Consider the following 23,427-nt stretch of genomic DNA (forward strand, 5'->3'; position numbering starts at 1 on the left):
TGTTAGGTATATGTATTTATGACCTTCAGATGTTAGGTATATGTATTTATGACCTTCAGATGTTAGGTATATGTATTTATGACCTTCAGATGTTAGGTATATGTATTTATGACATTCAGATGTTAGGTATATTTTAGGTATATGCATTTATGATCAGATGTTAGGTATATGTATTTATGACCTTCAGATGTTAAGTATATGTATTTATGACATTCAGATGTTAGGTATATGTTAGGTATATGTATTTATGATCAGATGTTAGGTATATGTATTTATGATCAGATGTTAGGTACATGTAGTTATGATCAGATGTTAGGTATATGTATTTATGACCTTCAGATGTTAGGTATATGTATTTATGACCTTCAGATGTTAGGTATATGTATTTATGATCAGATGTTAGGTATATGTATTTATGATCAGATGTTAGGTATATGTATGTATGACCTTCAGATGTTAGGTATATGTATTTATGACCTTCAGATGTTAGGTATATGTATTTATGACATTCAGATGTTAGGTATATGTATTTATGACCTTCAGATGTTAGGTATATGTATTTATGACATTCAGATGTTAGGTATATGTATTTATGACATTCAGATGTTAGGTATATGTATTTATGATCAGATGTTAGGTATATGTATTTATGACATTCAGATGTTAGGTATATGTATTTATGACCTTCAGATGTTAGGTATATGTATTTATGACATTCAGATGTTAAGTATATGTATTTATGACATTCAGATGTTAGGTATATGTATTTATGACATTTGAGAAAGATTTTACAAGCAAAAACAGCAGCACAAGATTTACGTTTTTTTGGTTATATACTTTTATATACATTTCTGGCTTGTGACAAAATACTGCAGGATATTATGACATTATTATTATATTATGAGTAGAACTTTTAACCCAAAGTTCAGAAGGGTATTATCTATGATCAATGAGTAGTGCCAATGACGCGGGGCCAATTTAGCCATTGGGCCCTTGGCTCTCAGGAGCCCTTCAGGGAAAATGTAATGCTCTGTAATGGGTTTGAGGCCCTGAAAAAAGGTCCTAGGGGACCTTCATTGGCCATTGATTTTGTTAAATTTAGGTCCAAATTTTGATAAAAACACAAAAAACTCAAATTCTGTGCGCACACGAGCTAGGGGGGCCCCCAAATAATTACCGGCCCAGGGGCCCTTGTGGGGGTTAATCCGTCCCTGCCGGTGAGACTTATAATTCTGTTTAGTGGCACCGATGAGACTTATAATTCTGTTTAGTGGCACCGGTGAGACTTATAATTCTGTTTAGTGGCAACGATGAGACTTATAATTCTGTTTAGTGGCACCGGTGAGACTTATAATTCTGTTTAGTGGCACCGATGAGACTTATAATTCTGTTTAGTGGCACCGGTGAGACTTATAATTCTGTTTAGTGGCACCGATGAGACTTATAATTCTGTTTAGTGGCACCGGTGAGACTTATAATTCTGTTTAGTGGCACCGGTGAGACTTATAATTCTGTTTAGTGGCACCGATGAGACTTATAATTCTGTTTAGTGGCACCGGTGAGACTTATAATTCTGTTTAGTGGCACCGATGAGACTTATAATTCTGTTTAGTGGCACCGGTGAGACTTATAATTCTGTTTAGTGGCACCGGTGAGACTTATAATTCTGTTTAGTGGCACCAAAGAGACTTATAATTCTGTTTAGTGGCACCGATGAGACTTATAATTCTGTTTAGTGGCACCAAAGAGACTTATAATTCTGTTTAGTGGCACCAAAGAGACTTATAATTCTGTTTAGTGGCACCAAAGAGACTTATAATTCTGTTTAGTGGCACCGATGAGACTTATAATTTTGTTTAGTGGCACCGGTGAGACTTATAATTCTGTTTAGTGGCACCGGTGAGACTTATAATTCTGTTTAGTGGCACCGATGAGACTTATAATTCTGTTTAGTGGCACCGGTGAGACTTATAATTCTGTTTAGTGGCACCGGTGAGACTTATAATTCTGTTTAGTGGCACCGGTGAGACTTATAATTCTGTTTAGTGGCACCGGTGAGACTTATAATTCTGTTTAGTGGCACCGGTGAGACTTATAATTCTGTTTAGTGGCACCGGTGAGACTTATAATTCTGTTTAGTGGCACCGGTGAGACTTATAATTCTGTTTAGTGGCACCAAAGAGACTTATAATTCTGTTTAGTGGCACCGATGAGATTTATAATTTTGTTTAGTGGCACCGGTGAGACTTATAATTCTGTTTAGTGGCACCGGTGAGACTTATAATTCTGTTTAGTGGCACCGATGAGACTTATAATTCTGTTTAGTGGCACCGGTGAGACTTATAATTCTGTTTAGTGGCACCGGTGAGACTTATAATTCTGTTTAGTGGCACCGGTGAGACTTATAATTCTGTTTAGTGGCACCGGTGAGACTTATAATTCTGTTTAGTGGCACCGGTGAGACTTATAATTCTGTTTAGTGGCACCGGTGAGACATATAATTCTGTTTAGTGGCACCGGTGAGACTTATAATTCTGTTTAGTGGCACCGGTGAGACTTATAATTCTGTTTAGTGGCACCGATGAGACTTATAATTCTCTCTCCATCGGAAGGTTTTTCCACATCGTTTGCATCCAAAAGGTTTCTCTCCAGTGTGGTTGCGCTGATGAACCTTTAATTGTTGATGCGTTCTAAAACTCTTACCACAGAGACATTTAAATGGTTTCTCTCCAGTGTGCAGTCTGCTGTGATTGTTTAAGCTCCCAGCTGTATTGAAAGACTTGCCGCATTGGCCACAGTGGTAGGGTTTCTCTCCCGTGTGTATCCTTAGGTGTGTGTTTAAGGAACCCTTTTGATTGAACATTTTACCACATTGATCACACTGATAGGGTTTCTCTCCTGTGTGAATTCTGTGGTGCAGGTTGAGCAATGTTTTCATGCCAAACTGTTTCCCACACAGTTCACATTGGTGGGGCTTCCCTCCTGTATGAAGTGTCTGGTGACGTTCCAGTATCAAGCTTGTCCTGAATCTTTCCCCACACTGGTCACAGTGGTGGGGCTTCCCTCCTGTATGAAGTGTCTGGTGACGTTCCAGTATCAAGCTTGTCCTGAATCTTTCCCCACACTGGTCACAGTGGTATGGTTTCTCTCCCGTGTGAATTCTTAGGTGTGTCGTTAAGGAACCCTTTTGATTGAACTTTTTACCACACTGGTCACAGTGGTAGGGTTTCTCTCCCGTGTGAATCCTTAGGTGTGTCTTTAAGGAATCCCTTTGATTGAACGTTTTGCCACACAGGTCACATTGGTGGGGCTTCCCTCCTGCGTGAGTCCTCTGGCTTGTGACGACGTTCTGGTCGCGGTGGGCGTGGTTCTTCACTGCGAGTTGGGCAGGGTGGAGAATGTGGGGAGACAAGAGAAAACAGTTCACCCAGTCTGCCCGCTGTTTATCTCATAAATGACCACTATGAAATCCTAACAATGGAAATTCTTTAACACATTATTTAATCCATTCAATCAGAGCGCCCAGCGATTTATAGCAGCGGAGCACTTTCACCCTAGGACGTGTACACACCCCAGGACGTGTACACACCCTAGGACGTGTACACACCCTAGGACGTGTACACACCCTAGGACGTGTACACACCCTAGGACGTGTACACACCCTAGGACGTGTACACACCCTAGGACGTGTACACACGTCCTGGGGTGTGTACACGTCCTGGGCTCTGTAATATCCCAGCTATGCTGCACCGGCGGGGACCGACCCCACACACACACACACACACACACACACACACACACACACACACACACACACACACACACACACACACACACACACACACACACACACACACACACACACACACACACACACACACACACACACACACACACACACACACACACACACACACACACACACACCTGAGCCATGGAGCAAACGGAGCAGCTGCTCCACCATGTTAAAATGAACCGTCGCATTGCGACCCCACCAATAGGCTACTAATTCGCGCATTGCATCCAATAATGCCCGGCTTGCCCACCTGTGTGAATCACTTACTTTGTGCTTGCTGCTAGTTTTCAGAAGAATTAATCCAAGGTTTGTAATATTATGTTTTAAAGTAGGCATACATTTTAGCTGGTCAGTCAGTGTGTGCAGACTCAGAGAGAGAAGCAGCTGCTCTGCTGATTACATTGATATGACCTAGATATGTCATATGCGCATCCGCATCTGACTGGCAAGATAATTAGTTATTTGGCAACACCTGTGTGAAATACCAGAATAAGCTTTTTCTTTTTTTTGGTGGCCATCTACAGGCTGGCCATGTGTACTACAGCTGGAAGTTTGTTCCACAGCTGTGGAATTGAGATTCTTTTTTTTTTACTCATATAATCTGCTATGATTTCTTAAATTATTATTCATAACATGAATGTGCAGTAGCCTACCAAAAAAAAGGAAATTTAAAAAAATATATAATGTCACGTTATTATTTATATAAATAAAAAGTGGACTGGTTGGAGGATAAAATAAATAGTATTCCTAAACTACATTTGTGTGACTTTTTTGGGTTTTTTTTTTTATCATCGTCTCTGCTCTGCTTTTCTCCCTGGAAATAAAAACGTCTGGGTTTCCGAGGCTACTGCTCTGCTGCTGACGCTATTTCCGGTTACCTTTACGCACGGGGCGCACGGATTTGAATTTCTCCGGTCAGCCTGAATGTGTGTGTTGTTGTTGTCAACATGGCTCAGAAGAGAATGAGTGATTTATTTGGTGGGTCCAAGCCCAAATCAAGTCTAGTTCATGAACCCTTGCTGCCAGGCGACTACCGTTATTACCCTCACATAGCCTACATAATGACATTCTGGACACGTAACTCACGTTGGATATACAGTAAATGCCATGATGAGGGAATTAACCACCCCGGAGCGCAAGAGCACATTTGGGGTTTAAGGTAAAGCATTTACAATTTAACTATATTATTTCTCTAATTGCAGTGAGAAATAATATAGTATTTACTAATTACTATGGCCGCCCTGCCAACTGAACTGCTGAATGCTGCTGCAATTTAATGTTAGATATTAGATTCTGACGGGGAGGGATCTATGATGAATGATGACGATACAACACCCGGGTCGCCGAGCCCAGCTGCGCTGTCAGCTTGTCTGTTGTATAATAGGGCTATAATTTATATGTTTTGTTTTGATATCGGCGCCTTGCCAATGTCATGTGTAGCCTAAATAGGCCTATGCCTTTTTATGATGCATTTTGTCAGTTTGTTCATATAACTTGCGTGTGGAGAGGGAAAGTAAAAGCCACTTTTCCGTGTGAAAATGCGCGAAAACGCGCGTGCACGAGGCACATGCACGCACATTTTTGCGCGCGCGATGAGTCCAAATCTGTGCTCCCCCACCTGGAAACAAAGTTAGGCGCGCCCCCACACACACACACACACACACACACACACACACACACACACACACACACACACACACACACACACACACACACACACACACACACACACACACACACACACACACACACACACACACACACACACACACACACACACAGGATGGCGGTGGCTTAGGGGTAGAGTGGCTGGATGGTAACCGCAAGGTTGCCAGTTCGAACCCGGGCTCCCCCAGAGTTAGTGTCGAAGTGTCCTTGAGCAAGACACTGAACCCCTAATTGCTCCTGATGTGCTGGTTTGTGCCTTGCATGGTTTCCGCCGCCATCGGTGTATGAATGTGTGTGTGAATGGGTGAATGTAATGCACAATCTCTGTAAAGCGCCTTGGATAAAGGCGCTATATAAATGCACCATTTACCATTTACCATTTACCACACACACACACACACACACACACACACACACACACACACGGCTCTGCAGCGCACAGCCACATGAGACTCGGCCACACACACACTGTCAGCACGGACAACCACAACTCCTGAAGTCCACAACCATAGCCTATAAAACGATCAATCATCAATAAGCTGCGTCGCATCGCGATCGCATGTATATAAATATTATATAAAGATCCTTACCATGGCTGCCTGCATCATACCAATGGTCAACCCTGCAAGCTTTTCTTAAAAAGTCCTTATCTGTTTCTTCTCATTTGTTTGTGAGTTAAATCTCTTAATTTAGCGAGCTCAATCAACCCACAGATGGGAAGTTGGGAACTCGCACAGAAAGTTTCAAAAACCCAGTTCTCTTTTCTCATTGGACAATATTTCCCCCCAGCGATGGGATCCAAGCAAGACTTTAACGTCACCAAAGGCCAGCTAGCTGGCCCTGGCACTTGAAAGAAAACGCCCAGCAGGGCAAACTCGAAATCTGATTGGCTAAGGAACCTGTCAATCTCTATATTGCTCCCATTCATTTCAACAGCAAGGGGATTCACTGGATTTTCTGCAGGCCTCACGGTAGAGAATTTTACCCGGAGACAACACAAGGAAATAATCTCATTGGTTAAAAAAAACCAAGGTCTGTTGTACCTGCACAGAATGGAAGCAGAACATCCAGCCTGTCTGAGTGAGAAACCCTAACCCCAACCCTAACCCTAACAGAATGGAAGCAGAGCATCCAGCCTGTCTGAGTGAGAAACAGTGCAGTGGCAGCCAAATAAATACAAGATATAATATTTGTTAAAAAGAAAAACTTATTATAAAATATACATTTCTGCATCAGGCAAGTGCAGGGCCAGCAGAGAAGGCCTTGCTGGCCCTGACGGCACACCGTTAGCTGCTACACACACATTCACAACAACATCCGGTCCGTCTGTAAAAGTGCTCCGTGTTTCTAAATCGACTGGGCGCTATAATGTAATGGATTAAATGACCCCGGGCAATTAAGGTGTTAAGTTATTAATGGTGGAACATGAGTCCTTACCTTCGTCCTCAGCCGTCTCCAAGGACTGTGTCTGTGTCACGTTCTGCTGTTTCTGCAGCTTCTGCTGAGCTGAGAAATGAAGACGGTGGAGTGTGAATGTGTTTACACACACACACACACACACACACACACACACACACACACACACACACACACACACACACACACACACACACACACACACACACACACACACACACACACACACACACACACACACACACACACACACACACACACACACACACTGCATGTTGGCTGAGGACAACATATTTGACTCGTTACCTCTGAGACGCCTCTTTCTGTCCCGTGATTTCTCGCGCCTGAGCCGAGCTGTGAATGGAAGACAGTACGAATGATTATATAGACATGGTGTGTGTGTGTGTGTGTGTGGGGGGGGGGGGTGACAGACAGACAGACAGACAGACAGACAGACAGACCTCTGGTCTCAGCCAGGTCCACTGAAGAAGTCTGGGCCATTTGTGGAGGAGTGATGTCATGGTGGGAGGCTGAGAGAGAGAGAGAGAGAGAGAGAGAGAGAGAGAGAGAGAGAGAGAGAGAGAGAGAGAGAGAGAGAGAGAGAGAGAGAGAGAGAGAGAGAGAGAGAGAGAGAGAGAGAGAGAGAGAGAGAGAGAGAGAGAGAGAGAGAGAGAGAGAGAGAGAGGGGGGGGTCAGTGGTCCCAATGCAGTACAATTGACCTATAGCCAAGCCCCTCCCCCAAACTGCTATGGTCCAATCACAGCTTTGCTAAAGGTGAAGTGTCTGTGTAAGTCCAGTTTACCTGGTCCCCCATGATGCACTGCAGCTGCTGGAACCGAGCGCTGTGTCGCGGCCGTTGGCGTGAGAGAGGAGAGAGAGAGGGGCGGTCGAGGCAGCAGCGCAGTGAGAGAGGAGAGAGAGAGGGGCGGTCGAGGCAGCAGCGCAGTGAGAGAGGAGAGAGAGAGGGGCGGTCCAGGCAGCAGCCTAGCTGCTTGAGCCGAGCGTTTTCGTGCGGCTGTGTAGAGTAGTGGACACAACGTGTAGATCACAGTATGAGAGTGTAGTCGACAACGCATTCAACGGTCAATATGAGAGCAACACAAGTGAAGTCATTACCTCTGGTGTCGTGCAGGTGTGAAACGGGGGTTCGGACCAGTCGTGGTGCAGTGGGGTTACCGTAGACCAGTCGTGGTGCAGTGGGGTCACCCTGGGCCAGTCGTGGTGCAGTGGGGTCACCCTGGACCAGACGTGGTGCAGTGGGGTTACCCTGGACCAGTCGTGGTGCAGTGGGGTCACCCTGGGCCAGTCGTGGTGCAGTGGGGTCACCCTGGACCAGACGTGGTGCAGTGGGGTTACCGTAGACCAGTCGTGGTGCAGTGGGGTTACCGTAGACCAGTCGTGGTGCAGTGGGGTCACCGTAGACCAGTCGTGGTGCAGTGGGGTCACCGTAGACCAGTCGTGGTGCAGTGGGGTCACCGTAGACCAGTCGTGGTGCAGTGGGGTCACCGTAGACCAGTCGTGGTGCAGTGGGGTCACCCTGGGCCAGTCGTGGTGCAGTGGGGTCACCCTGGACCAGACGTGGTGCAGTGGGGTTACCCTGGACCAGTCGTGGTGCAGTGGGGTCACCGTAGACCAGTCGTGGTGCAGTGGGGTTACCGTAGACCAGTCGTGGTGCAGTGGGGTTACCGTAGACCAGTCGTGGTGCAGTGGGGTCACCCTGGACCAGTCGTGGTGTAGTGGGGTTACCGTAGACCAGTCGTGGTGTAGTGGGGTTACCGTAGACCAGTCGTGGTGCAGTGGGGTCACCGTAGACCAGTCGTGGTGCAGTGGGGTCACCGTAGACCAGTCGTGGTGTAGTGGGGTTACCGTAGACCAGTCGTGGTGCAGTGGGGTTACCCTGGACCAGTCGTGGTGCAGTGGGGTCACCGTAGACCAGTCGTGGTGCAGTGGGGTCACCGTAGACCAGTCGTGGTGCAGTGGGGTTACCGTAGACCAGTCGTGGTGCAGTGGGGTCACCCTGGACCAGTCGTGGTGCAGTGGGGTTACCGTAGACCAGTCGTGGTGCAGTGGGGTCACCGTAGACCAGTCGTGGTGTAGTGGGGTTACCGTAGACCAGTCGTGGTGCAGTGGGGTTACCCTGGACCAGTCGTGGTGCAGTGGGGTCACCGTAGACCAGTCGTGGTGCAGTGGGGTCACCGTAGACCAGTCGTGGTGCAGTGGGGTCACCGTAGACCAGTCGTGGTGCAGTGGGGTCACCCTGGACCAGTCGTGGTGCAGTGGGGTTACCCTGGACCAGTCGTGGTGCAGTGGGGTTACCCTGGGCCAATCGTGGTGTAGTGGGGTCACCGTAGACCAGTCGTGGTGCAGTGGGGTCACCCTGGGCCAGTCGTGGTGCAGTGGGGTCACCGTAGACCAGTCGTGGTGAAGTGGGGTCACCGTAGACCAGTTGTGGTGCAGTGGGGTCACCCTGGACCAGTCGTGGTGTAGTGGGGTCACCCTGGGCCAGTCGTGGTGTAGTGGGGTCACCGTAGACCAGTCGTGGTGCAGTGGGGTCACCGTAGGCCAGTCGTGGTGCAGTGGGGTCACCCTGGGCCAGTCGTGGTGCAGTGGGGTTACCGTGGTGCCGTTCAGCTGAAGAGGTGGAGGTCAAACATCAGCATCGTTGGTACAGTGTAATGTATTGTGGTTAAAAACAGTTTGACCTCCATTCACGAGTTACACAAGTTAACTCAACCCCCACCAGCAGGGGGCGCCGATAGTTCAGCGACCGCCACCGTTCACCACCGTTCTATTTGGCTGTAGAAGAAGACGGCCTCCTCCTCTACCCAAAACAACAGGCGGAGCTGCTGATCACTCACTAAGAGCTGCTCACTAGGAGCTGCTCGCTGATCACTCACTAACAGGCTGATGATGCCTTCATATTCTAGACGCGCGGTCAGAGCTATTGAGCCACTAAACACGTCCCACTGGGACTCAATGGGCCACAGGGGCCACGCAGGGGCCACAGGGGCACAGGGGGCACGCAGTAAAAGTAAATTAATCCACAAAACTAGCATCATTTGTATTGCTGACCTATTTCTAAAATATTAGTGCACGGAACACGGTTTTTCGTTTTTTGTGTCCATATCACTACGCCCAAAAATAATTCCATGTGATAGAGATCATCGAGGGGTCAACGAGGGGTCAACGTTTGTCATATGGGATCATTCTGAATGAATGATTGACAGCAGTACGCTCTCTGTTGCTAGTGTGAGGATCAACTCAGTAACAGATGAGTTGTGTTGCTAGTGTGAGGATCAACTCAGTAACAGATGAGTTGTGTTGCTAGTGTGAGGATCAACTCAGTAACAGATGAGTTGTGTTGCTAGTGTGAGGATCAACTCAGTAACAGATGAGTTGTGTTGCTAGTGTGAGGAGGATCAACTCAGTAACAGATGAGTTGTGTTGCTAGTGTGAGGAGGATCAACTCAGTAACAGATGAGTTGTGTTGCTAGTGTGAGGAGGATCAACTCAGTAACAGATGAGTTGTGTTGCTAGTGTGAGGATCAACTCAGTAACAGATGAGTTGTGTTGCTAGTGTGAGGATCAACTCAGTAACAGATGAGTTGTGTTGCTAGTGTGAAGAGGATCAACTCAGTAACAGATGAGTTGTGTTGCTAGTGTGAGGATCAACTCAGTAACAGATGAGTTGTGTTGCTAGTGTGAGGATCAACTCAGTAACAGATGAGTTGTGTTGCTAGTGTGAGGATCAACTCAGTAACAGATGAGTTGTGTTGCTAGTGTGAGGAGGATCAACTCAGTAACAGATGAGTTGTGTTGCTAGTGTGAGGAGGATCAACTCAGCAACAGATGAGTTGTGTTGCTAGTGTGAGGATCAACTCAGTAACAGATGAGTTGTGTTGCTAGTGTGAGGATCAACTCAGTAACAGATGAGTTGTGTTGCTAGTGTGAGGAGGATCAACTCAGTAACAGATGAGTTGTGTTGCTAGTGTGAGGATCAACTCAGTAACAGATGAGTTGTGTTGCTAGTGTGAGGAGGATCAACTCAGTAACAGATGAGTTGTGTTGCTAGTGTGAGGAGGATCAACTCAGTAACAGATGAGTTGTGTTGCTAGTGTGAGGAGGATCAACTCAGTAACAGATGAGTTGTGTTGCTAGTGTGAGGATCAACTCAGTAACAGATGAGTTGTGTTGCTAGTGTGAGGAGGATCAACTCAGTAACAGATGAGTTGTGTTGCTAGTGTGAGGAGGATCAACTCAGTAACAGATGAGTTGTGTTGCTAGTGTGAGGATCAACTCAGTAACAGATGAGTTGTGTTGCTAGTGTGAGGATCAACTCAGTAACAGATGAGTTGTGTTGCTAGTGTGAGGAGGATCAACTCAGTAACAGATGAGTTGTGTTGCTAGTGTGAGGATCAACTCAGTAACAGATGAGTTGTGTTGCTAGTGTGAGGAGGATCAACTCAGTAACAGATGAGTTGTGTTGCTAGTGTGAGGATCAACTCAGTAACAGATGAGTTGTGTTGCTAGTGTGAGGAGGATCAACTCAGTAACAGATGAGTTGTGTTGCTAGTGTGAGGATCAACTCAGTAACAGATGAGTTGTGTTGCTAGTGTGAGGATCAACTCAGTAACAGATGAGTTGTGTTGCTAGTGTGAGGATCAACTCAGTAACAGATGAGTTGTGTTGCTAGTGTGAGGATCAACTCAGTAACAGATGAGTTGTGTTGCTAGTGTGAGGAGGATCAACTCAGTAACAGATGAGTTGTGTTGCTAGTGTGAGGAGGATCAACTCAGTAACAGATGAGTTGTGTTGCTAGTGAGGATCAACTCAGTAACAGATGCGTTGTGTTGCTAGTGTGAGGAGGATCAACTCAGTAACAGCTGAGTTGTGTTGCTAGTGTGAGGATCAACTCAGTAACAGATGAGTTGTGTTGCTAGTGTGAGGATCAACTCAGTAACAGATGAGTTGTGTTGCTAGTGTGAGGATCAACTCAGTAACAGATGAGTTGTGTTGCTAGTGTGAGGATCAACTCAGTAACAGATGAGTTGTGTTGCTAGTGTGAGGATCAACTCAGTAACAGATGAGTTGTGTTGCTAGTGTGAGGAGGATCAACTCAGTAACAGATGAGTTGTGTTGCTAGTGTGAGGAGGATCAACTCAGTAACAGATGAGTTGTGTTGCTAGTGTGAGGAGGATCAACTCAGTAACAGATGCGTTGTGTTGCTAGTGTGAGGATCAACTCAGTAACAGATGAGTTGTGTTGCTAGTGTGAGGATCAACTCAGTAACAGATGAGTTGTGTTGCTAGTGTGAGGATCAACTCAGTAACAGATGAGTTGTGTTGCTAGTGTGAGGATCAACTCAGTAACAGATGAGTTGTGTTGCTAGTGTGAGGATCAACTCAGTAACAGATGAGTTGTGTTGCTAGTGTGAGGATCAACTCAGTAACAGATGAGTTGTGTTGCTAGTGTGAGGAGGATCAACTCAGTAACAGATGAGTTGTGTTGCTAGTGTGAGGAGGATCAACTCAGCAACAGATGAGTTGTGTTGCTAGTGTGAGGATCAACTCAGTAACAGATGAGTTGTGTTGCTAGTGTGAGGATCAACTCAGTAACAGATGAGTTGTGTTGCTAGTGTGAGGATCAACTCAGTAACAGATGAGTTGTGTTGCTAGTGTGAGGAGGATCAACTCAGTAACAGATGAGTTGTGTTGCTAGTGTGAGGAGGATCAACTCAGTAACAGATGAGTTGTGTTGCTAGTGTGAGGAGGATCAACTCAGTAACAGATGAGTTGTGTTGCTAGTGTGAGGATCAACTCAGTAACAGATGAGTTGTGTTGCTAGTGTGAGGAGGATCAACTCAGTAACAGATGAGTTGTGTTGCTAGTGTGAGGAGGATCAACTCAGTAACAGATGAGTTGTGTTGCTAGTGTGAGGATCAACTCAGTAACAGATGAGTTGTGTTGCTAGTGTGAGGATCAACTCAGTAACAGATGAGTTGTGTTGCTAGTGTGAGGAGGATCAACTCAGTAACAGATGAGTTGTGTTGCTAGTGTGAGGATCAACTCAGTAACAGATGAGTTGTGTTGCTAGTGTGAGGAGGATCAACTCAGTAACAGATGAGTTGTGTTGCTAGTGTGAGGATCAACTCAGTAACAGATGAGTTGTGTTGCTAGTGTGAGGATCAACTCAGTAACAGATGAGTTGTGTTGCTAGTGTGAGGATCAACTCAGTAACAGATGAGTTGTGTTGCTAGTGTGAGGATCAACTCAGTAACAGATGAGTTGTGTTGCTAGTGTGAGGAGGATCAACTCAGCAACAGATGAGTTGTGTTGCTAGTGTGAGGAGGATCAACTCAGTAACAGATGAGTTGTGTTGCTAGTGAGGATCAACTCAGTAACCGATGAGTTGTGTTGCTAGTGTGAGGAGGATCAACTCAGTAACAGATGAGTTGTGTTGCTAGTGTGAGGAGGATCAACTCAGTAACAGATGAGTTGTGTTGCTAGTGTGAGGAGGATCAACTCAGTAACAGATGAGTTGTGTTGCTAGTGTGAGGAGGATCAACTCAGTAACAGCTGAGTTGTGTTGCTAGTGTGAGGATCAACTCAGTAACAGATGAGTTGTGTTGCTAGTGTGAGGAGGATCAACTCAGTAACAGATGAGTTGTGTTGCTAGTGTGAGGAGGATCAACTCAGTAACAGATGCGTTGTGTTGCTAGTGTGAGGATCAACTCAGTAACAGATGAGTTGTGTTGCTAGTGTGAGGATCAACTCAGTAACAGATGAGTTGTGTTGCTAGTGTGAGGAGGATCAACTCAGTAACAGATGAGTTGTGTTGCTAGTGTGAGGAGGATCAACTCAGTAACAGATGAGTTGTGTTGCTAGTGTGAGGATCAACTCAGTAACAGATGAGTTGTGTTGCTAGTGTGAGGAGGATCAACTCAGTAACAGATGAGTTGTGTTGCTAGTGTGAGGATCAACTCAGTAACAGATGAGTTGTGTTGCTAGTGTGAGGATCAACTCAGTAACAGATGAGTTGTGTTGCTAGTGTGAGGATCAACTCAGTAACAGATGAGTTGTGTTGCTAGTGTGAGGAGGATCAACTCAGTAACAGATGAGTTGTGTTGCTAGTGTGAGGAGGATCAACTCAGTAACAGATGAGTTGTGTTGCTAGTGTGAGGATCAACTCAGCAACAGATGAGTTGTGTTGCTAGTGTGAGGAGGATCAACTCAGTAACAGATGAGTTGTGTTGCTAGTGTGAGGAGGATCAACTCAGTAACAGATGCGTTGTGTTGCTAGTGTGAGGAGGATCAACTCAGTAACAGATGAGTTGTGTTGCTAGTGTGAGGAGGATCAACTCAGTAACAGATGAGTTGTGTTGCTAGTGTGAGGATCAACTCAGTAACAGATGAGTTGTGTTGCTAGTGTGAGGATCAACTCAGTAACAGATGAGTTGTGTTGCTAGTGTGAGGATCAACTCAGTAACAGATGAGTTGTGTTGCTAGTGTGAGGATCAACTCAGTAACAGATGAGTTGTGTTGCTAGTGTGAGGATCAACTCAGTAACAGATGAGTTGTGTTGCTAGTGTGAGGATCAACTCAGTAACAGATGCGTTGTGTTGCTAGTGTGAGGATCAACTCAGTAACAGATGAGTTGTGTTGCTAGTGTGAGGATCAACTCAGTAACAGATGAGTTGTGTTGCTAGTGTGAGGATCAACTCAGTAACAGATGAGTTGACTTGATGTTGCTGCAGCAGCAGACAGGAGCTTATAACCCTTTTGACACGCATTGAAAGCTTGACCATTCTCCTCACTTATAGTAACCGTACTAAGGTGGTATTGGCCAAAAACGGGCTGGGGTGGGACTTTAGCGAAGGGCTAAGTAGAGGGGCAATGAGAAGGACAGAAGGACGTACCTTTGGTGGGGTTGTGTGAGGAGCGACTGCGTGTCACTGTGTCGTGGGCGCAGGCGCTGCACATTCCTGTGAAGTGAAGGCAAAAAAAACAGTAAGCAGGTTAGTTGAAGGGATGGTTTTTAACCCATTCAGGGCGCCGGGCGGGAACCCCTGTTGGTGTTTTTAAGCATCATGTCATACTTTAGCTATTGAAAAATAAGCAGATCTACAAGCTCGTAGCGCGGCACCGAGTGCCGCGCTACGAGCTTGTAGATCTGCTATTTTTGAAAAATCATGAAAATGGGGCGCAAATATATGAATATATATTCTTTCAGAGTGAACGTTTTTAACTCTAATCTTTGCTTCTGGGGGAGGTCCCTGGAACGACATATTTTCAGATGGGGGGTCTGATATAGAAACATGAGGATTAACCCTGTGAGAACCACTGATATAGAAACATGAGGTTTAACCCTGTGAGAACCACTGATATAGAAACATGAGGTTTAACCCTGTGAGAACCACTGATATAGAAACATGAGGTTTAACCCTGTGAGAACCACTGATATAGAAACATGAGGTTTAACCCTGTGAGAACCACTGATACAGAAACATGAGGTTTTAACCCTGTGAGAACCACTGATATAGAAACATGAGGGTTTAACCCTGTGAGAACCACTGATATAGAAACATGAGGTTTAACCCATGTGAGAACCACTGATATAGAAACATTTGGTTTTAACCCTGTGAGAACCACTGATACAGAAACATGAGGTTTAACCCTGTGAGAACCACTGATATAGAAACATGAGGTTTAACCCTGTGAGAACCACTGATATAGAAACATGAGTTTTAACCCTGTGAGAACCACTGATATAGAAACATGAGGTTTAACCCTGTGAGAACCACTGATATAGAAACATGAGGTTTAACCCTGTGAGAACCACTGATACAGAAACATGAGGGTTTAACCCTGTGAGAACCACTGATATAGAAACATGAGGTTTAACCCTGTGAGAACCACTGATATAGAAACATGAGGTTTAACCCTGTGAGAACCACTGATACAGAAACATGAGGGTTTAACCCTGTGAGAACCACTGATATAGAAACATGAGGTTTAACCCTGTGAGAACCACTGATATAGAAACATGAGGTTTAACCCTGTGAGAACCACTGATATAGAAACATGAGGTTTAACCCTGTGAGAACCACTGACATAGAAACATGAGGTTTAACCCTGTGAGAACCACTGATATAGAAACATGAGGTTTAACCCTGTGAAAACCACTGATATAGAAACATGAGGTTTAACCATGTGAGAACCACTGATATAGAAACATAGGGTTTAACCCTGTGAGAACCACTGATATAGAAACATGAGGTTTTAACCCTGTGAGAACCACTGACATAGAAACATGAGGTTTAACCCTGTGAGAACCACTGATATAGAAACATGAGGTTTAACCCTGTGAGAACCACTGATATAGAAACATGCGGTTTAACCCTGTGAGAACCACTGATATAGAAACATGAGGTTTAACCCTGTGAGAACCACTGATACAGAAACATGAGGGTTTAACCCTGTGAGAACCACTGATATAGAAACATGAGGTTTAACCCTGTGAGAACCACTGATATAGAAACATGAGGTTTAACCCTGTGAGAACCACTGATATAGAAACATGAGGTTTAACCCTGTGAGAACCACTGATACAGAAACATGAGGTTTAACCCTGTGAGAACCACTGATATAGAAACATGAGGTTTAACCCTGTGAGAACCACTGATATAGAAACATGAGTTTTAACCCTGTGAGAACCACTGATATAGAAACATGAGGTTTAACCCTGTGAGAACCACTGATATAGAAACATGAGGTTTAACCCTGTGAGAACCACTGATATAGAAACATGGGGTTTAACCCTGTGAGAACCACTGATATAGAAACATGAGGTTTAACCCTGTGAGAACAACTGATATAGAAACATGAGGTTTAACCCTGTGAGAACCACTGATATAGAAACATGAGGTTTAACCCTGTGAGAACCACTGATATAGAAACATGAGGTTTTAACCCTGTGAGAACCACTGATATAGAAACATGAGGTTTAACCCTGTGAGAACCACTGATATAGAAACATGAGGTTTAACCCTGTGAGAACCACTGATATAGAAACATGAGGTTTAACCCTGTGAGAACCACTGATATAGAAACATGAGGTTTTAACCCTGTGAGAACCACTGACAGAAACATGGGGTTTAACCCTGTGAGAACCACTGATATAGAAACATGAGGTTTTAACCCTGTGAGAACCACTGATATAGAAACATGAGGTTTTAACCCTGTGAGAACCACTGACATAGAAACATAGGGTTTAATCCTGTGAGAACCACTGACAGAAACATGAGGTTTAACCCTGTGAGAACCACTGATATAGAAACATGAGGTTTTAACCCTGTGAGAACCACTGATATAGAAACATGAGGTTTTAACCCTGTGAGAACCACTGATATAGAAACATGGGGGTTTAACCCTGTGAGAACCACTGATATAGAAACATGAGGTTTAACCCTGTGAGAACCACTGATATAGAAACATGAGGTTTAACCCTGTGAGACCCACTGACATAGAAACATGAGGTTTTTCAGAAAACTGTCAGGATTTAGAACATTTAGTAGAATCGTCGTCAGGTCTAAATGGGTTAAAACAGTAGGCAGGTTAATTGAAGGGATGGTTTGATTGGTCGATACCGATCTCGTGTGTAAGAGGCAAAATTTGAATATTTCCAAAGATATTATATGTCAAAAACCCACATCAAAACTGTTCCTGTGTGTGTGTGTGTGTGTGTGTGTGTGTGTGTGTGTGTGTGTGTGTGTGTGTGTGTTAGAGCAGGTGTACCGTGTGTGGGCGGGGCAAGGCGTCGTCTGGCCTCCGCAGCCAGGCGATGTCGGGTGGCGTTGGGCGTGCGGTATCCCAGGGCCGTGATTCTGCGCCGCCGTTTCCTGGGCTTGGCTCCGTGGCGCTGAGGTTCCCAACCGCTGGTCCCAGGACCCCCGGGGGTCCTAGAGTCCCCCTCTGGTGGAGCGCAGAGGAGTTGCCCCAAAAAAACTAAGACAAAGACAAGACAAAAAACACAACAATAAGGGCCCACCCCCTCTCCCATTTGTTTATATTGTGTTTAGGATCCAAGATGGCCGCAGCACCAGGAGGGGGTGGGGCGGAGGTGAGCGAGCGGGGTCGACATATGCCCTTACTGGGCTGCGTTCACACATTCAAGACACCTGTCCGGTGTCTGTGTTTAATGGCCGCTCCAATGCATTTCCAATGGAACCCCATATATGGTTTGACCAAACATTTTGTTTGCTGGGGGGGAGGGGGCAGCACACATCCATCAAAGCTGTGTTCAGACACAAGGCAGGTGTCAGACACAAGGCAAGTGTCTCCAATGCAGCCCAGTAAGGTCATATGTCGACCCCGCCCGCTCACCTCCGCCCCACCCCCTCCTGGTGCTGCGGCCATCTTGGATCATAAACACAATATAAACAGTGGGAGAGGGGAGGGGGCGAGAAAGGCCCTTATTAGCCCTTAATCCCACCCCAAAAAGCGATCGTCCAATCCAAATACTTTAGCAACGGTTGCTATGCAGGTCAAGCTTTCTTCACTGCTAACGTGCCTATTGGACAAGGATGGGTAGGGGGAGGGACTTAGCGAAGGGCTGATTCAAAGAATAAATTACATTTTCCTCCTGTTTAACACTCTGAGAGGCGAGGACGGAGTTCTCCGTTCTATCAATTAGTAACGCCCAGCGCTCAGGACGGAGTTCTCCGTTCTATCAATTAGTAACGCCCAGCGCTCAGGACGGAGATTGATAAAAAAAAGAAGCTGTAATAACGTTGATCAGTGGTGAGTAAAAACAGAGAAAAGGGCGGTGGCTTGCTCTTCACCGCGGCTCTGTGACGTCATGTTGTAGTTCGGTGGTCACCTCAGTGACGTCATGTTGTAGTTCGGTGGTCACCTCAGTGATGTCATGTTGTAGTTCGGTGGTCACCTCAGTGACGTCATGTTGTAGTTCGGTGGTCACCTCAGTGATGTCATGTTGTAGTTCGGTGGTCACCTCAGTGACGTCATGTTGTAGTTCGGTGGTCACCTCAGTGATGTCATGTTGTAGTTCGGTGGTCACCTCAGTGACGTCATGTTGTAGTTCGGTGGTCACCTCAGTGATGTCATGTTGTAGTTCGGTGGTCACCTCAGTGACGTCATGTTGTAGTTCGGTGGTCACCTCAGTGACGTCATGTTGTAGTTCGGTGGTCACCTCAGTGATGTCATGTTGTAGTTCGGTGGTCACCTCAGTGATGTCATGTTGTAGTTCGGTGGTCACCTCAGTGACGTCATGTTGTAGTTCGGTGGTCACCTCAGTGATGTCATGTTGTAGTTCGGTGGTCACCTCACCACCCAAAACCCAGACTATGAATAACGCTTTAGAGTCCCTTCGGGCTTCGTCCTTTAAAAACTTACTGAGGTCTTCAAGTTCAACCTCAACTTCAGCCTGAAGTTGATCTTCTTGTTTAACAGAAACATTGATATCTGTCAGTGGAGAAGGGCTCTTCAACGGCTGTCTGGACTCCACACACGGCTCTGGAATACAAGACAATAGAAGAAGACTTTAACTACAGACATGTATACTAGGGCTGCCCCGATCCGATCGTGTGATCGGGGCCGATCACATCATTTCCGAATGATCGGAATCGGATCGGGAGCAAAAAAACATGATCGGGGCATCTCTAGTATCAATATTATATCCATATCATGATGTTAGACTGGATAACGTATTGATAACGTATTGTGATATGGTATAAGTGTGCTATAAATGTGACTCGTTTTGATACAGAGACAGTCATGGATGCAAGACTAAGTGTTCAGGAGAGGAGAAAACAAGACTAACTGTTGAGGAGAGGAGAAAACAAGACTAAGTGTTCAGGAGAGGAGAAAACAAGACTAACTGTTGAGGAGAGGAGAAAACAAGACTAAGTGTTCAGGAGAGGAGAAAACAAGACTAACTGTTGAGGAGAGGAGAAAAACAGATGTTTTCTTTTAATACAAAATGAGTTAATAGCACAGGCAGACTCTTCACGTACTAGAGCATGTCTGAAATAAATGTCAGAGCTGTAAATATGAAATAAATATAGCTAGGTGTAATGTTAGAGTCCACAGAAGACAAGTAAATATGAAATAAATGCTTAAACATGTAGCTAGGTGTAATGTTAGAGTCCACAGAAGACATGTAAATATGAAACAAATGCTTAAACATGTAGCTAGGTGTAATGTTAGAGTCCACAGAAGACATGTCAATATGAAATAAATGCTTAAACATGTAGCTAGGTGTAATGTTAGAGTCCACAGAAGACAAGTAAATATGAAATAAATGCTTTAACATGTAGCTAGGTGTAATGTTAGAGTCCACAGAAGACATGTAAATATGAAACAAATGCTTAAACATGTAGCTAGGTGTAATGTTAGAGTCCACAGAAGACAAGTAAATATGAAATAAATGCTTAAACATGTAGCTAGGTGTAATGTTAGAGTCCACAGAAGACATGTCAATATGAAATAAATGCTTAAACATGTAGCTAGGTGTAATGTTAGAGTCCACAGAAGACAAGTAAATATGAAATAAATGCTTTAACATGTAGCTAGGTGTAATGTTAGAGTCCACAGAAGACATGTCAATATGAAATACATGCTTAAACATGTAGCTATAGGTGTAATGTTAGAGTCCACAGAAGACAAGTAAATATGAAATAAATGCTTAAACATGTAGCTAGGTGTAATGTTAGAGTCCACAGAAGACATGTAAATATGAAATAAATGCTTAAACATGTAGCTAGGTGTAATGTTAGAGACCACAGAAGACATGTAAATATGAAATAAATGCTTAAACATGTAGCTAGGTGTAATGTTAGAGACCACAGAAGACATGTAAATATGAAATAAATGCTTAAACATGTAGCTAGGTGTAATGTTAGAGTCCACAGAAGACATGTAAATATGAAATAAATGCTTAAACATGTAGCTAGGTGTAATGTTAGAGACCACAGAAGACATGTAAATATGAAATAAATGCTTAAACATGTAGCTAGGTGTAATGTTAGAGACCACAGTAGTGAACCTTTCAAGCCTGTTTTCTCAACTCGCCGTTTCTCTGTAAGACATTACTCTATAAGCCATATCTCCAAAACTGGTCGGTCAAACTGAACAACCAATATGTCCATTTGAAGCTATGATTCCCTGCTTTCATATGACGTGAAAAAAAAAAAAAAAAAAGAAATCAAGGTTTGACGAAATCCACACGATTGTATTGTATTTGTAGTCTAAATGTTATTGTATTTGTAGTCTAATGCTATTGTATTTGTAGGCTAAATGTTATTGTATTTGTAGGCTAAATGTTATTGTATTTGTAGTCTAAATGTTATTGTATTTGTAGTCTAAATGTTATTGTATTTGTAGGCTAAATGTTATTGTATTTGTAGGCTAAATGTTATTGTATTTGTAGGCTAAATGTTATTGTAACAAAAACAAAAACTACTTGGTTAAAGAACGAAAGAAAGAAATACTTACTGATGTCTTCAAGTTCAACCTCAACTTCAGCCTGAAGTTGATCTTCTTGTTTAATAGAAACATTGATATCTGTCAGTGGAGAAGGGCTCTTCATCGGCTGTCTGGACTCAATAGAAACATTGATATCTGTCTCTGGAGAAGGGCTCTTCATCGGCTGTCTGGACTCAATAGAAACATTGATATCTGTCTCTGGAGAAGGGCTCTTCATCGGCTGTCTGGACTCAATAGAAACATTGATATCTGTCTCTGGAGAAGGGCTCTTCAACGGCTGTCTGGACTCAATAGAAACATTGATATCTGTCTCTGGAGAAGGGCTCTTCATCGGCTGTCTGGACTCAATAGAAACATTGATATCTGTCAGTGGAGAAGGGCTCTTCAACGGCTGTCTCGACTCAATAGAAACATTGATATCTGTCTCTGGAGAACGGCTCTTCATCGGCTGTCTGGACTCAAAAGAAACATTGATATCTGTCTTTGGAGAAGGGCTCTTCAACGGCTGTCTGGACTCAATAGAAACATTGATATCTGTCTCTGGAGAAGGGCTCTTCATCGGCTGTCTGGACTCAATAGAAACGATGATATCTGTCTCTGGAGAAGGGCTCTTCAACGGCTGTCTGGACTCAATAGAAACATTGATATCTGTCTCTGGAGAAGGGCTCTTCAACGGCTGTCTGGACTCAATAGAAACATTGATATCTGTCAGTGGAGAAGGGCTCTTCAACGGCTGTCTGGACTCAATAGAAACATTGATATCTGTCAGTGGAGAAGGGCTCTTCAACGGCTGTCTGGACTCAATAGAAACATTGATATCTGTCTCTGGAGAAGGGCTCTTCAACGGCTGTCTGGACTCAATAGAAACATTGATATCTGTCTCTGGAGAAGGGCTCTTCAACGGCTGTCTGGACTCAATAGAAACATTGCTATCTGTCAGTGGAGAAGGGCTCTTCAACGGCTGTCTGGACTCAATAGAAACATTGATATCTGTATCTGGAGAAGGGCTCTTCAACGGCTGTCTGGACTCAATAGAAACATTGATATCTGTCTCTGGAGAAGGGCTCTTCAACGGCTGTCTGGACTCAATAGAAACATTGATATCTGTCTCTGGAGAAGGGCTCTTCATCGGCTGTCTGGACTCAATAGAAACATTGATATCTGTCTCTGGAGAAGGGCTCTTCAACGGCTGTCTGGACTCAATAGAAACATTGATATCTGTCTCTGGAGAAGGGCTCTTCAACGGCTGTCTGGACTCAATAGAAACATTGATATCTGTCTCTGGAGAAGGGCTCTTCAACGGCTGTCTGGACTCAATAGAAACATTGCTATCTGTCAGTAGAGAAGGGCTCTTCAACGGCTGTCTGGACTCCACACACGTCTCTGGAATACAAGACAATAGCACTGTTAATTTCCTCGACTAAAACTAGGACGGAAAGTCTTCGTCGACCACCTTTTTCCACCGACGAAAACTACATGGAAACTATGTCAAAACTAAGCTATGGTGACTACAACTAAGACTAAATATACTGACAATAAATAAAGTCAAATCAAAACTAGACTAAAATGTTAGAAAGGGACTAGTGGACAAGAGATCCAGTATAAGTCATTTTACACTTGGTCTCATGCTGAAAATAGCCAATCTACAAGCTCTACAACGCAGCGCAACGCGTTGTGAGCTTGTAGATCATTTCAACAGCATCAACAGTAGGGGGGTTTTCACTAGGGGGGGGTTCATGATTCTGAATCCATTCTAACTGAACTAGGGGGGTTCATGATTCTGAATCCATTCTAACTGAACTAGGGGGGTTCATGATTCTGAATCCATTCTAACTGAACTAGGGGGGTTCATGATTCTGAATCCATTCTAACTGAACTAGGGGGGTTCATGATTCTGAATCCATTCTAACTGAACTAGGGGGTTCATGATTCTGAATCCATTCTAACTGAACTAGGGGGGTTCATGATTCTGAATCCATTCTAACTGAACTAGGGGGGTTCATGATTCTGAATCCATTCTAACTGAACTAGGGGGGTTCATGATT

The 23,427-nt window shown here is 44.6% G+C and overlaps 1 protein-coding gene across 2 annotated transcripts; it reads right to left on the bottom strand.

Annotated features, from left to right (window-relative positions):
• Nucleotides 1–2,446: 2,446 nt before the first annotated feature.
• On the bottom strand, nucleotides 2,447–21,720 carry LOC306918484 (uncharacterized protein). 2 transcript variants are annotated; one of them, XM_079531386.1, is made up of 9 exons: nucleotides 21,392–21,720; nucleotides 19,292–19,411; nucleotides 17,675–17,884; nucleotides 14,797–14,862; nucleotides 7,684–7,896; nucleotides 7,342–7,410; nucleotides 7,187–7,234; nucleotides 6,902–6,970; nucleotides 2,447–3,375 (listed from the first exon to the last, which is right to left on the bottom strand). In XM_079531386.1, the coding sequence occupies exons 1-9, from the start codon at nucleotides 21,711–21,713 to the stop codon at nucleotides 2,570–2,572; spliced, it is 1,923 nt and encodes a 640-aa protein (XP_079387512.1). In that variant the 5' UTR covers nucleotides 21,714–21,720; the 3' UTR covers nucleotides 2,447–2,569. The 2 variants fall into 2 exon arrangements, with proteins under 2 accessions (XP_079387512.1, XP_079387513.1); XM_079531387.1 differs by lacking the exon at nucleotides 7,684–7,896.
• Nucleotides 21,721–23,427: the final 1,707 nt, after the last annotated feature.

Source organism: Electrona antarctica (assembly GCF_951216825.1).
Source record: "Electrona antarctica genome assembly, contig: scaffold_111, whole genome shotgun sequence".
Taxonomy (NCBI): Eukaryota; Metazoa; Chordata; class Actinopteri; order Myctophiformes; family Myctophidae; genus Electrona; species Electrona antarctica.

Bases quoted from the DNA above. Each gene is read 5' to 3' on its own strand.
- LOC306918484 (XM_079531386.1), bottom strand. From the start codon at position 21,713: ATGAAGAGCCCTTCTCCAGAGACAGATATCAATGTTTCTATTGAGTCC. The intron at 7,235-7,341 runs GTCTGTCTGTCT...TTCCATTCACAG, and splicing joins GGACCTGGCTGAGACCAGAG to CTCGGCTCAGGCGCGAGAAA. The intron at 3,376-6,901 runs GTAAGGACTCAT...CCCAACTCGCAG, and splicing joins GGAGACGGCTGAGGACGAAG to TGAAGAACCACGCCCACCGC.